Here is a 14,443-nt window from a genome sequence, read left to right on the forward strand (position 1 = left end):
GAAAGGCTGGATAAGCGAGGCAATTAAGGCTCTTCCGCGAGAATCTTTGGAAAGGAGTATGGCTGATCGGTTCATCTGTACTTTCAATCATTTGAGTGTGTCTGATATAAATTGGAAGTTTCTCCAAGCAGCCGCTGGATTCTGTGATCCTAATCTTCATGTTTTTCGATTTGGATCTTTCGAGCTTTGTCCTATATTCGAGGATTGGTGTGCTTTATTAGAGCTCCCAACAGAGGGACTTTGGATACGATCTTCGAATATAGATTCCTCTCATTCTATTTTTTGCAAGCTATTCAAAAATCAAATCATTGATGCTCTTCCATGCTTAACGGATACGTGTGTGCAAGTTCAAAACCTCATTACCCTTTTTTCCGAAAACGTCGATCCTACTAACTCTCGTTTTCAAAGTTGTCGACGCAATGCTTTGATTTTTAGTGTCTTTGCGCGATATTTCATTCGGAAAAACCCTCGTATTGCTCCGTTAACCTTATTAACTGTGGTAGACCAAATTAACGAAGGGAGAAATCCCATCCCTACCATGTTAGCAGAAACCTTCTTGGGATTAGATCTTATTGCTTCCCGAGAAATCAAAGACAATTTCTGTGGGTGTGTGAAGCTGTTGTATGTTTGGCTTGGTGAAAAACTTCAAATTCTTCAGCGACAAAACTAAAATCCGTATATCCTGAAGAATTTCGGTACATGGAAACCAATAGCCAATCAACCTCAGTCCATCGATGAATGGCACAATTTGTTGCAACATGTAGAGGAGAGCCAGTTTCGCTGGGTAAGTCATTCATGCTTCCATGTTTTTACTAGCACTTACCCGCATCCGTTTATTTACCTCATGGGTATCGAGAAATCTTCTTTTTATGCACCCATGCGATTTCTCTATCAGATTACGGGAATTCCATGTCCTCCCGGAATCATAGTCCCTCCTCTTTGTGAGGATCTCACTCCTGATCTTATCAGATCCATTGTGGCTGCTTGGGGAAACAAAAATATGGAAAGGAGGTTTGGTTTAATATCCAAAGTCCGACATGAGGAAATAGCGGAAGAGCCTGCAAGCAGGAGAGCTCGGATTGAAGAGCCTTAAAGATCCATATAATGTTTTGTTAGCTTGATTTCTGCAGTTCCCATTATTGTCAGTCTGCTTATCCAGTTGTGATCAGAGATTAATATTTCCATCTATTGTAATCACAATTTGAATTTTATTAATGAAAGTGTGTTTCTGTTTCTCTTATCACTGTTTGATCAAAATCGTTTATCTCGATTATCAAAATTTTAATCTAGTGTTTATATTTCCATAACAGGATTCTTGATTGAGCAGCCATTGCTCCTAAGAAAATCCTCGTTTCAAAATCAACCTGGTCCCGTCAGTCCGCTGATTCCAGGCTGAGTCGATTTTCTGCCTCACCAATTTCTTTTACCTCCCCTGCATTACCTTTCTCTAATTTCCATGAAATTCCTTCACCCGTCCAATTTGCACCTGAACCCATGGCGAAAAATGGAAATAATGCCCTTCACACCAATGAAATGATGAAAGTTATCCTGGCGCAATTGGGCACCATCAATGAAGAGATTGCTCGCATGAAAGCTGATAGAAGTTCTACTTCTAGAGAGAATGCCCCCCAGCATCCTTCAGTTATGCCTCCTCCGCCTCCTATGATGAGCCGACCAGCAGTGTTTGCTGTTGAGGATGAGCAGTATGCGGAAGAGAACTGCCTCCCTCCCGCAGATAGAGCCGATAAAGGAAAAGGATTAGTGGACAGATTGGATAAGCTGACCCAGGAAATGGAGAACATAAAGTTTCAAGGCCCGAAGAAGCTAAACATGGCTGACTTTATGATATACCCAGGGGTCACGTTACCACCGAGGTTTAAAGTGCCAGACATGGACATATATGATGGGATAGGATGTCCCAGAAGCCATTTAATGTCAGTTCTTCCGCTGCTGCAGCAACATGGGCTGTCTCCGGAGCAAGTTGCTCTTTTATTCCCTCGATCTCTCATCGGAACCGCGAAGAAGTGGTTTCTGAGTTTGAAATCCGAACTCTGGAGGATATTGCCAATAGATTTGTTGAGAAATTCTCCATGGAGGAGGGAATAGATGTGACAAAAAGAGATCTGAAGGCGCTGAAACAAGGGCACAATGAAACCTTCACTTCTTTCATTCGTCGATGGAGGCGTAAAGCGGCGCAGATGACACATCGATTATCAGATGCCGATCAAATTAAGATTGTTGTCAAGAACCTATCCCCGCAATACTATCATTACATGGCTATTCAATATTTTCTGGACTTCAACCATGTGATAAAGACAGGAACTCAAATCGAAGATTCTTTGTCCAAGGGACTAAGATCAAGACCTTCGTCTGATGTGAGAGAGGGAAAAAGACCTATTGTGGCACCGAAGGAGGTGCACAATGTTAACTATGCCAGGCCTCCCAGTTATGCCAGACCACCGGGTTATGACCGACCGCAATCCAGAGCAGTGACCGAGGTCAGAAGGCCGATGGAAAAGAAGGTCTTTCGTCAGTTCGACCCTCTCCCTTACTCCTTATCAGTGGCTTTGAAGAAGTTATTGAGAGATAAAAAGATTACTCTGTTGGAACCTAGAGAGCTTCCCAACCCTTTGCCCAAGTACTGGAGGAAGGACCAGTACTGCGATTATCATCAGAGTTCAGGGCATTTGACTGACAAATGCATGGCTTTAAGACACAAGATCCAAGACATGATAGAAGCAAAGGATCTTGCCGTTGAAGCACCAAACGTCACTCGAAACCCATTACCTACACATGCAGTCCCTCCCCCAAATGTGTATGCTATCTTCACTGAAGAAATCCTTTTAGATCACTCCCGTATTTGTGCTGTTATTTCTGATAGACCGTATGTTCTGAGATGGGATGATGAAGATGAAATGATCGAAAACAAGAAACCTTACATACTGTCCCCTCTAGATGAAGGATTAACAGGATCCTCTGAGTGTTCTTGTTCTTACGTCCTCAAGAGTGAGGAGGAAGAAGAGATGAAAGAAAAGGTCCCCTATGTTTTGAGACTAGAGGAAGAAGACTTGTTGCTTCTAGAGGATCAGTGTGACGAGCTCCGTCATGTCACACATGGTGGTCGGGTCTTTAAGCCAGTTGAACTCAGAGCTGAGAATCCTGCTGAAATAGCCCGAGCATCAGAAAATCAGAGGCAAAGACAGACTGTAGAAGAAGAAGAAGACAACTTGTTGAAACAATTGAAGAAAACACAAGCTAATGTTTCAATTTGGGGTTTGTTGATGGCATCCCCAAAACACCGACAAGTTGTACTCCGAGAGCTTAACGCATCCCAAGTGTCAGTCGAGATTACTCCTGACGAACTAGTCAGTCTAGTTGCCATGGCAAGGGCCTCCAAGACTTTATCCTTCGCTGATGAGGATTTGCCTCCGGAGGGTAGAGATCACACTCGACCTCTCAGGATTACCATAATCTGCAACAAGAAAAGGGTACCTGAAGTGCTAGTGGACAACGGGTCTGCTCTAAACGTATGTCCCCTGAGCACCGCTGTTACTTTGGGATTTGGGCCCAACAATTTCATACCATCTGAGCAAGGCATACTAGCATACGATGGTACGAGAAGAGACGTGATCGGGATACTGGCCACCGATATCGAAATAGGGGGAGAAACCTTTGAGGTTGAATTCCAAGTACTCGATATAAAGACTTCTTTCTTCCTTCTTCTGGGCCGACCTTGGCTGCACAAGGTCGGAGTTATTCCTTCAACTTTGCATCAGAAGTTGAAATTTGTTAGGAATAACAAAGTGATAACAGTCCGAGGAGACCCTGAGCCGGAAGTTGGACAAATAACATCTGAACTGAGCACTGAAAAATCAAGAGATGTTAGTTTAACCGGCTTTTCATTAGAAGTCTCTACTATCGCCTTTGAGGAAGCAATGAATGAAGAAATAATGTTTCTCTCAAGCACAAACACTCAAGTAGTAAAGATAATGAGAAAATATGGTTATGTCCCAGGAGCTGGCCTGGGAAGAAATCTACAGGGCCCAACTGAGTGGCCAGGGTTGAAAGCAGTTGATGGCTTATTCGGGTTAGGATATCAGCCAACCCAAAAAGAGGTTCAAGAAAGAATTTCTAGCGGTTGTGTTTGCATTAGAGAAGTTTCGGTCCTACTTGATTGGATCGCATGTGATAATTTATACCGACCATTCGGCAATCAAGTATCTTGTTGGAAAGAACGATGCTAAAGCTCGCCTCATTAGGTGGGTTTTACTTCTTCAAGAGTTTGATTTGGAGATTAGAGATAAAAAGGGTACGGAAAACTTGGTTGCCGATCACTTGTCTAGACTTCCTAATGCAAAGAATGACGAAGGTCCAATTAATGAATACTTCAGTGATGAGCAATTGTTTGCTATTTCTAGTGAGCCATGGTATGCAGATATTGTGAATTACTTGGTTACAGGTGTTACACCGGATCATTGGTCCAACCAAGACAAATACCGGTTTCACTCACAGGTAAAGTATTTCTTTTGGGATGATCCCTATTTGTTCAAAACTTGTTCGGATCAGATTGTCCGACGATGTGTGCCCAATCATGAGCACCAATCGATTCTATCTTTTTGCCATGATCAAGCCTGTGGTGGCCACTTTAGTGCAAAGAAAACCGCGCACAAAGTTTTACAATGTAGTTTCTATTGGCCAAGTCTTTTAGAGATGTGTAAGCCCAATGGTTTTCACCTTGGCATTCCCATCTTGTTTTGATGATTCCAATACACAAGTGATCTTTTATCACTGATGTGTTTGAATGTCTAAGTTGTAGATTATGATAAAGTAAGATCAAGGATGCTTGGATTGAAGGCCAAGAAGCTCACATTGGACCACCAATTGGAAGGCCAAAGTCATCAAGCAAGAAGTCATGAAGACTTGAAGACATGAAGAAATTCATATTGAAGACCATTTTTTGTCTTTTAGAATGTATTTGATCCAAACCTAGATTAGGCTTTTAGAGGCATAATTAAGTTAATCTCACACACCCTAAATAAACAAGTGATTGTATTTGTGGAGTTCCAACACCTTGGAACCCTCATAGCAATCCCATCATGGTTGAGAATTGGAAGCCCAAAACAGAATTGAAAATCTGCTCTGCATAGGCTTCTCGGAACTCCGAGAGTTTTTCTCGGAACTCCGAGAATTATTCTCGGAACTCCGAGAAATGGTCCAGTAGATCATTTTCATCTTCTGTTAGGATTCCCGGAACTCCGAGATTTTTTCTCGGAACTCCGAGAATTATTCTCGGAACTCCGAGAACACTCCAACGGTCTGAAAAAGAGCCGTTTGGAATTTTGCTGGAATTACCTCAATGCCACTGAACGGTCATATTTTGTTTTTTCTATAAATATGGGTTTCTAAACATACAAACCATCAATCCTAACACTCTAAAACTTCATTTGAATATCCAAGAGTGAATCAAACTTCAATTGTGCCTCTCATCACCATCTTTAGGATTTGGATCATAGGCTCAAATTTGTACATCCATTCTGTAACCCTTGTGAGGGATTTTTCATTTCTTTCTTTCAACCTTCGAGTGTTGTATTCGGGCGAGTATTCGGAGAAGCGAAGCCCATTCTCCGTGGTGAGGATAGCCACCAAGGTTAAAGCTATTGGGGTGAGGATAGCCACCAAAGTTAAAGCTATTGTAATTGGCATTCGATCTTCGCCAAGGTTAAGAAGATCAAATAGTGAAGCCATCAACGGGTTTGGTTGGTGGAGTGGAGTAGGCCTCGGATTTGAGGACCGAACCACTTTAAATCTCGGGTGCACTCTTTCTATCTCTTTGCTCTTTTATTTGCATTTCACCATTAGATTTAACTTGTATGCTTGAATATTGATTCTTGATCTCTTAATCTTAAAATCGGTTTAAAGGTATAAAATTGGTAGATTCTATTTCTTAAACAACCATATTCTCCCTCCTCATTGAGTTGCCAATCTAGTATAACTTGGGACCCCCCTACATCGGATTTTCACTTGGTATCAGAGCCTTGGCTCTTAAAAGATTTTAAAATTTTTGTGAAAGTTATTTCAAAATCTAACTAGGGAAAGATTTTATTTGGCAACTTCTAATTGTAAAATGGCACACCAAATTGGAACCGGACTTCCGGAAGGCCATTCCACAACTAGACCTCCTTTCTTCAATGGGTCAAACTATGGACATTGGAAAACAAGGATGCGCATCTATCTTCTTTCGATAGATGTGGAACTTTGGTACATTGTTGAAAATGGATACAATGTACCTTCCAAACCATTTGAAGAATGGAATGTGGTAGAGAAAAGGCAAGCTAATTTGAACTACAAAGCAATAAATTCCTTGTTTTGTGCCTTAGCTACCGAGGAGTTTAATAGAGTTGCTCTTTTTGATTCCGCCAAGACTATTTGGGATACCCTTGCAACTACCCATGAGGGAACATCACAAGTCAAGGATTCCAAAATAAACTTGTTAAAGAGCAAGTATGAAATGTTTAGAATGAGTCCAAACGAGAGTATTTCGGAAATGTATACTCGTTTTTCTATTATTTCTAACGAACTAGCTAATCTTGGTAAATCTTATCCTAACGATGAGCTTGTGAGTAAGTTACTTAGGTCTCTTCCTCCCCATTGGGATCCAAAGGTGACCGCGATTCAAGAGTCAAAAAATCTCAAGACGCTAACCATAGAGGAGCTTGTAGGATCTCTCATCACCCATGAGATGCTCCTTACTAGCCGACAAGAGGAAAAGAAGCCAAAGGAGAAGGAGAGGGAATTTAGATCCCTAGCACTCAAGGCTTCCAAGGAAGACTCATCAAGTGAAGCGGATAGTGACGAAGAAGAAGCTTTACGAAGATTCAAGAGCTTGTGGAGAAAGAAGCATAAGAAAGATAAGAAAAAGAAAGAAGAAAGTGATGTTGATGGAGCCTTAAGATGCTTCAATTGCAAGAAGATTGGACACAAAAGACCGGATTGTCCACTTCTAAAATCAACTTCCTCTAAGTACAAGGGTAAGAAGGATTGGAAGAAGCATAAGGCTCTTGCCGCCGGTTGGGATGCGTTAAGCACATCGGGCAAAAGCTCAAGTGAAGGGGAAGAAAATAAAAAGGATGATCTTTGCTTCATGACATTCACCCATGAAGTTGAGGTAAACTCTAACCCCTCATATTCTTCATCTAGTAGTAAAAGTGATAGCATACCTTATGATGAATTATGTGAAACCTTGCATACCCAAATTTCCAAAAACAAAGTTCTTAAAAAATCCATTTTAAAGTTAGAAAAAGAACTTGAATTTTTGAAAATTGATTTATCTTCTTCCATATCTCAAGAACAAGTTAATCTTGAAAATCATAAACTTGAGATTGATACCCTTAAGGGTAGTATGGATGAGAAATCTTGCCAACTTGTAAAATTTCAAAATATGGCAAGCTCCTCCAATTCTTATGAAGATGAAAGAAATGAGCTTTTAGTTCAAACATCCCATCTTCATAATGAAAATGAGAGACTTAGATTATGTTTACATGGATTTCTAAATGGAAATAAAATTATTGACATAATCCTAAGTAAAACTAGTCTTAGACCTCAACATGCTTATCATGATAGGACTAGTGTATCTAACCCTCTTGTTAGATGCCATTTTTGTGGAATGAATGGTCATTACCAATTCCAATGTGCATCCAAGAGTAGGGCTAGATGTGGGACCAAGAAATCTTGGGTTCCCAAAACCCCCATATGATGTTATTCATATTATGTAGATTAGGGGTTTTTGAACTTTAAATTGAATATATTTCATTTGTATGGTTTTTTTATAACCCCTCTTGTATTGTAAAATTATTTTAACTAGGGGGAGTTAAAATTGATTTTTTCTTTGAAAAAGGGGGAGCTTTAAAATTGTAAATTTTAAACCCTTTGTTTTTCTTACCCCTTCTTTTTGTTGATGACAAAGGGGGAGAAGAATCTAGAGTAAAGACTCTAGAGTAAGAAAAATGTGAAAAGAGTATATGCCTTAATTTGTAAATCTCTTATGCTTGTCATCATCAAAAAGGGGGAGATTGTAAGCCCAATGGTTTTCACCTTGGCATTCCCATCTTGTTTTGATGATTCTAATACACAAGTGATCTTTTATCACTGATGTGTTTGAATGTCTAAGTTGTAGATTATGATAAAGTAAGATCAAGGATGCTTGGATTGAAGGCCAAGAAGCTCACATTGGACCACCAATTGGAAGGCCAAAGTCATCAAGCAAGAAGTCATGAAGACTTGAAGACATGAAGAAATTCATATTGAAGACCATTTTTTGTCTTTTAGAATGTATTTGATCCAAACCTAGATTAGGCTTTTAGAGGCATAATTAAGTTAATCTCACACACCCTAAATAAACAAGTGATTGTATTTGTGGAGTTCCAACACCTTGGAACCCTCATAGCAATCCCATCATGGTTGAGAATTGGAAGCCCAAAACAGAATTGAAAATCTGCTCTGCATAGGCTTCTCGGAACTCCGAGAGTTTTTCTCGGAACTCCGAGAATTATTCTCGGAACTCCGAGAAATGGCCGAGTAGATCATTTTCATCTTCTGTTAGGATTCCCGGAACTCCGAGATTTTTTCTCGGAACTCCGAGAATTTTCGGAACTCCGAGAATTATTCTCGGAACTCCGAGAACACTCCAACGGTCTGAAAAAGAGCCGTTTGGAATTTTGCTGGAATTACCTCAATGCCACTGAACGGTCATATTTTGTTTTTTCTATAAATATGGGTTTCTAAACATACAAACCATCAATCCTAACACTCTAAAACTTCATTTGAATATCCAAGAGTGAATCAAACTTCAATTGTGCCTCTCATCACCATCTTTAGGATTTGGATCATAGGCTCAAATTTGTACATCCATTCTGTAACCCTTGTGAGGGATTTTTCATTTCTTTCTTTCAACTTTCGAGTGTTGTATTCAGGCGAGTATTCGGAGAAGCGAAGCCCATTCTCCGTGGTGAGGATAGCCACCAAGGTTAAAGCTATTGGGGTGAGGATAGCCACCAAAGTTAAAGCTATTGTAATTGGCATTCGATCTTCACCAAGGTTAAGAAGATCAAATAGTGAAGCCATCAACGGGTTTGGTTGGTGGAGTGGAGTAGGCCTCGGATTTGAGGACCGAACCACTTTAAATCTCGGGTGCACTCTTTCTATCTCTTTGCTCTTTTATTTGCATTTCACCATTAGATTTAACTTGTATGCTTGAATATTGATTCTTGATCTCTTAATCTTAAAATCGGTTTAAAGGTATAAAATTGGTAGATTCTATTTCTTAAACAACCATATTCTCCCTCCTCATTGAGTTGCCAATCTAGTATAACTTGGGACCCCCCTACATCGGATTTTCACTTGGTATCAGAGCCTTGGCTCTTAAAAGATTTTAAAATTTTTGTGAAAGTTATTTCAAAATCTAACTAGGGAAAGATTTTATTTGGCAACTTCTAATTGTAAAATGGCACACCAAATTGGAACCGGACTTCCGGAAGGCCATTCCACAACTAGACCTCCTTTCTTCAATGGGTCAAACTATGGACATTGGAAAACAAGGATGCGCATCTATCTTCTTTCGATAGATGTGGAACTTTGGTACATTGTTGAAAATGGATACAATGTACCTTCCAAACCATTTGAAGAATGGAATGTGGTAGAGAAAAGGCAAGCTAATTTGAACTACAAAGCAATAAATTCCTTGTTTTGTGCCTTAGCTACCGAGGAGTTTAATAGAGTTGCTCTTTTTGATTCCGCCAAGACTATTTGGGATACCCTTGCAACTACCCATGAGGGAACATCACAAGTCAAGGATTCCAAAATAAACTTGTTAAAGAGCAAGTATGAAATGTTTAGAATGAGTCCAAACGAGAGTATTTCGGAAATGTATACTCGTTTTTCTATTATTTCTAACGAACTAGCTAATCTTGGTAAATCTTATCCTAACGATGAGCTTGTGAGTAAGTTACTTAGGTCTCTTCCTCCCCATTGGGATCCAAAGGTGACCGCGATTCAAGAGTCAAAAAATCTCAAGACGCTAACCATAGAGGAGCTTGTAGGATCTCTCATCACCCATGAGATGCTCCTTACTAGCCGACAAGAGGAAAAGAAGCCAAAGGAGAAGGAGAGGGAATTTAGATCCCTAGCACTCAAGGCTTCCAAGGAAGACTCATCAAGTGAAGCGGATAGTGACGAAGAAGAAGCTTTACGAAGATTCAAGAGCTTGTGGAGAAAGAAGCATAAGAAAGATAAGAAAAAGAAAGAAGAAAGTGATGTTGATGGAGCCTTAAGATGCTTCAATTGCAAGAAGATTGGACACAAAAGACCGGATTGTCCACTTCTAAAATCAACTTCCTCTAAGTACAAGGGTAAGAAGGATTGGAAGAAGCATAAGGCTCTTGCCGCCGGTTGGGATGCGTTAAGCACATCGGGCAAAAGCTCAAGTGAAGGGGAAGAAAATAAAAAGGATGATCTTTGCTTCATGACATTCACCCATGAAGTTGAGGTAAACTCTAACCCCTCATATTCTTCATCTAGTAGTAAAAGTGATAGCATACCTTATGATGAATTATGTGAAACCTTGCATACCCAAATTTCCAAAAACAAAGTTCTTAAAAAATCCATTTTAAAGTTAGAAAAAGAACTTGAATTTTTGAAAATTGATTTATCTTCTTCCATATCTCAAGAACAAGTTAATCTTGAAAATCATAAACTTGAGATTGATACCCTTAAGGGTAGTATGGATGAGAAATCTTGCCAACTTGTAAAATTTCAAAATATGGCAAGCTCCTCCAATTCTTATGAAGATGAAAGAAATGAGCTTTTAGTTCAAACATCCCATCTTCATAATGAAAATGAGAGACTTAGATTATGTTTACATGGATTTCTAAATGGAAATAAAATTATTGACATAATCCTAAGTAAAACTAGTCTTAGACCTCAACATGCTTATCATGATAGGACTAGTGTATCTAACCCTCTTGTTAGATGCCATTTTTGTGGAATGAATGGTCATTACCAATTCCAATGTGCATCCAAGAGTAGGGCTAGATGTGGGACCAAGAAATCTTGGGTTCCCAAAACCCCCATATGATGTTATTCATATTATGTAGATTAGGGGTTTTTGAACTTTAAATTGAATATATTTCATTTGTATGGTTTTTTTATAACCCCTCTTGTATTGTAAAATTATTTTAACTAGGGGGAGTTAAAATTGATTTTTTCTTTGAAAAAGGGGGAGCTTTAAAATTGTAAATTTTAAACCCTTTGTTTTTCTTACCCCTTCTTTTTGTTGATGACAAAGGGGGAGAAGAATCTAGAGTAAAGACTCTAGAGTAAGAAAAATGTGAAAAGAGTATATGCCTTAATTTGTAAATCTCTTATGCTTGTCATCATCAAAAAGGGGGAGATTGTAAGCCCAATGGTTTTCACCTTGGCATTCCCATCTTGTTTTGATGATTCCAATACACAAGTGATCTTTTATCACTGATGTGTTTGAATGTCTAAGTTGTAGATTATGATAAAGTAAGATCAAGGATGCTTGGATTGAAGGCCAAGAAGCTCACATTGGACCACCAATTGGAAGGCCAAAGTCATCAAGCAAGAAGTCATGAAGACTTGAAGACATGAAGAAATTCATATTGAAGACCATTTTTTGTCTTTTAGAATGTATTTGATCCAAACCTAGATTAGGCTTTTAGAGGCATAATTAAGTTAATCTCACACACCCTAAATAAACAAGTGATTGTATTTGTGGAGTTCCAACACCTTGGAACCCTCATAGCAATCCCATCATGGTTGAGAATTGGAAGCCCAAAACAGAATTGAAAATCTGCTCTGCATAGGCTTCTCGGAACTCCGAGAGTTTTTCTCGGAACTCCGAGAATTATTCTCGGAACTCCGAGAAATGGTCCAGTAGATCATTTTCATCTTCTGTTAGGATTCCCGGAACTCCGAGATTTTTTCTCGGAACTCCGAGAATTCTCGGAACTCCGAGAATTATTCTCGGAACTCCGAGAACACTCCAACGGTCTGAAAAAGAGCCGTTTGGAATTTTGCTGGAATTACCTCAATGCCACTGAACGGTCATATTTTGTTTTTTCTATAAATATGGGTTTCTAAACATACAAACCATCAATCCTAACACTCTAAAACTTCATTTGAATATCCAAGAGTGAATCAAACTTCAATTGTGCCTCTCATCACCATCTTTAGGATTTGGATCATAGGCTCAAATTTGTACATCCATTCTGTAACCCTTGTGAGGGATTTTTCATTTCTTTCTTTCAACCTTCGAGTGTTGTATTCGGGCGAGTATTCGGAGAAGCGAAGCCCATTCTCCGTGGTGAGGATAGCCACCAAGGTTAAAGCTATTGGGGTGAGGATAGCCACCAAAGTTAAAGCTATTGTAATTGGCATTCGATCTTCGCCAAGGTTAAGAAGATCAAATAGTGAAGCCATCAACGGGTTTGGTTGGTGGAGTGGAGTAGGCCTCGGATTTGAGGACCGAACCACTTTAAATCTCGGGTGCACTCTTTCTATCTCTTTGCTCTTTTATTTACATTGCACCATTAGATTTAACTTTTATGCTTGAATATTGATTCTTGATCTCTTAATCTTAAAATCGGTTTAAAGGTATAAAATTGGTAGATTCTATTTCTTAAACAACCATATTCTCCCTCCTCATTGAGTTGCCAATCTAGTATAACTTGGGACCCCCCTACATCGGATTTTCAAGATGCTTTTGATTTTTGTATGGCATGTAGATCTTGTCAGTCATTAGGTAGAGTTACAAAGCGAAATATGATGCCCCTTAACCCGATCTTAGTGGTAGAAATCTTTGATGTGTGGGGTATTGATTTTATGGGTCCGTTTCCCAATTCTTTTGGAAACTTGTATATTTTGTTAGGTGTAGATTACGTGTCAAAATGGATTGAAGCCATTGCTTGCAAATCCAATGACCACAAGGTGGTGGTAAAGTTTCTTCAAGAAAACATTTTTTTGCGCTTCGGTACACCTCGTGCCATCATTAGTGATAGGGGTAAGCACTTTTGTAATAGACCGTTTGAAACGCTTAGAAGAAATATGGTGTTACTCATAAGTTGGCCACCCCTTATCATCCTCAAACGAGTGGCCAAGTGGAGGTTTCAAATAGGCAAATTAAGCAAATTTTGGAGAAGACAGTGAATCCAAACTGCAAAGATTGGTCCATTAGATTAGTGGATGCCTTGTGGGCTCATAGGACGGCATTCAAGACTGATCTTGGTCAGTCTCCTTACCGCCTTGTGTATGGAAAAGCTTGTCACCTCCTGGTTGAATTGGAACATAAAGCTTTTTGGGTAAGAAACTAAACTTTGATTTGTCTTCTGCAGGTGTTCAAAGGAGATTACAACTTTCCGAATTGGAGGAGTTGCGCAATAAAGCGTACGAGAATGCAAAGATCTATAAAGAGAGGACAAAAGCTTTTCATGACAAACATATTTTGAGAAAATCATTCCAAGAGGGCGAAAAAGTGCTTCTCTACGATTCAAGATTGCATATCTTTCCAGGTAAGTTAAGATCCCATTGGGATGGACCATATGTGGTTAACAAAGTTTTCTCCCATGGTGCGGTCGAGGTTCTATATCCCAGCAATGGTGAGATTTTTAAAGTTAATGGTCAAAGATTAAAGCCGTTTATTGAGTTGTCAAAGCCGGATATGGAAGAGGTCATGGATCTCCATGAACCTTCCTATTCGAATCATGCCTAAACAAATACGGTACGTACCCTCCTTTCTATTTTTCGTCCTCATATTTTTCTTTCTATTTTTAATGCCTTGAGGACAATGCATAAATCAAGTATGGGGGGTAGCTTTTAGAAACTTTCTTTTCTAATCTTTTCTACAGCTAAAGTTAGAAATTTTCTTTTCCTTTTGTTTTTGGTATTTTTCTCAAATTAGAAAGAACTTGGTATTCTTAAAAAGAAACTTGTTTTCCTATTTTAAGAAAGAAAGTTAGTGGATATTTTAATTTTAGAATTTGAAAAATTAGAAAGAATACTTTCCTTTCTTAGTTTTGTTTTCTTTTGGAATCTTTCTTTTAAAAGGATTTGAATAAGAAATAGAAATAGAAACTTGCTTTTTATATGGTATGGTTAAAAAGGAAAGAAAGGTTGAAACAAAAGAAAGAAAGAATTATTTTTAGAAAGTTTGCTTCTTGATTATAGTTTTGAGTTGTAGCCTTTTTGACTTGAGCTATTAAGTCTGAAGGGTTTTTATGCCTAGTTCCTTAAAGCCAACTGGCTTGAGAGCAACTGACTGAAAACTCCATACATGGGTCAATTAGAAAGCTTAATAAATCAAAGCATTGCACGTAATCAAAGGTAAAACTTGAACTCATATGCATCAATGTCTATGATATATGCAAATCAA

General features: G+C 39.1%; 1 protein-coding gene across 1 annotated transcript; it reads left to right on the forward strand.

The window, feature by feature from the left end:
- Window positions 1-1,494: 1,494 nt before the first annotated feature.
- Window positions 1,495-13,455, forward strand: LOC143886952 (uncharacterized). The gene is made up of 4 exons (XM_077391120.1): window positions 1,495-1,915; window positions 1,957-3,193; window positions 3,389-4,087; window positions 13,407-13,455. Exons 1-4 carry the CDS (start codon window positions 1,495-1,497, stop codon window positions 13,453-13,455), a joined length of 2,406 nt encoding a protein of 801 aa, XP_077247235.1.
- Window positions 13,456-14,443: the final 988 nt, after the last annotated feature.

This window comes from Tasmannia lanceolata, unplaced genomic scaffold (genome assembly GCF_043159265.1).
Source record: "Tasmannia lanceolata isolate RefF3 unplaced genomic scaffold, GAP_Taslan_0.1 ptg000011l, whole genome shotgun sequence".
NCBI lineage: Eukaryota > Viridiplantae > Streptophyta > Magnoliopsida > Canellales > Winteraceae > Tasmannia > Tasmannia lanceolata.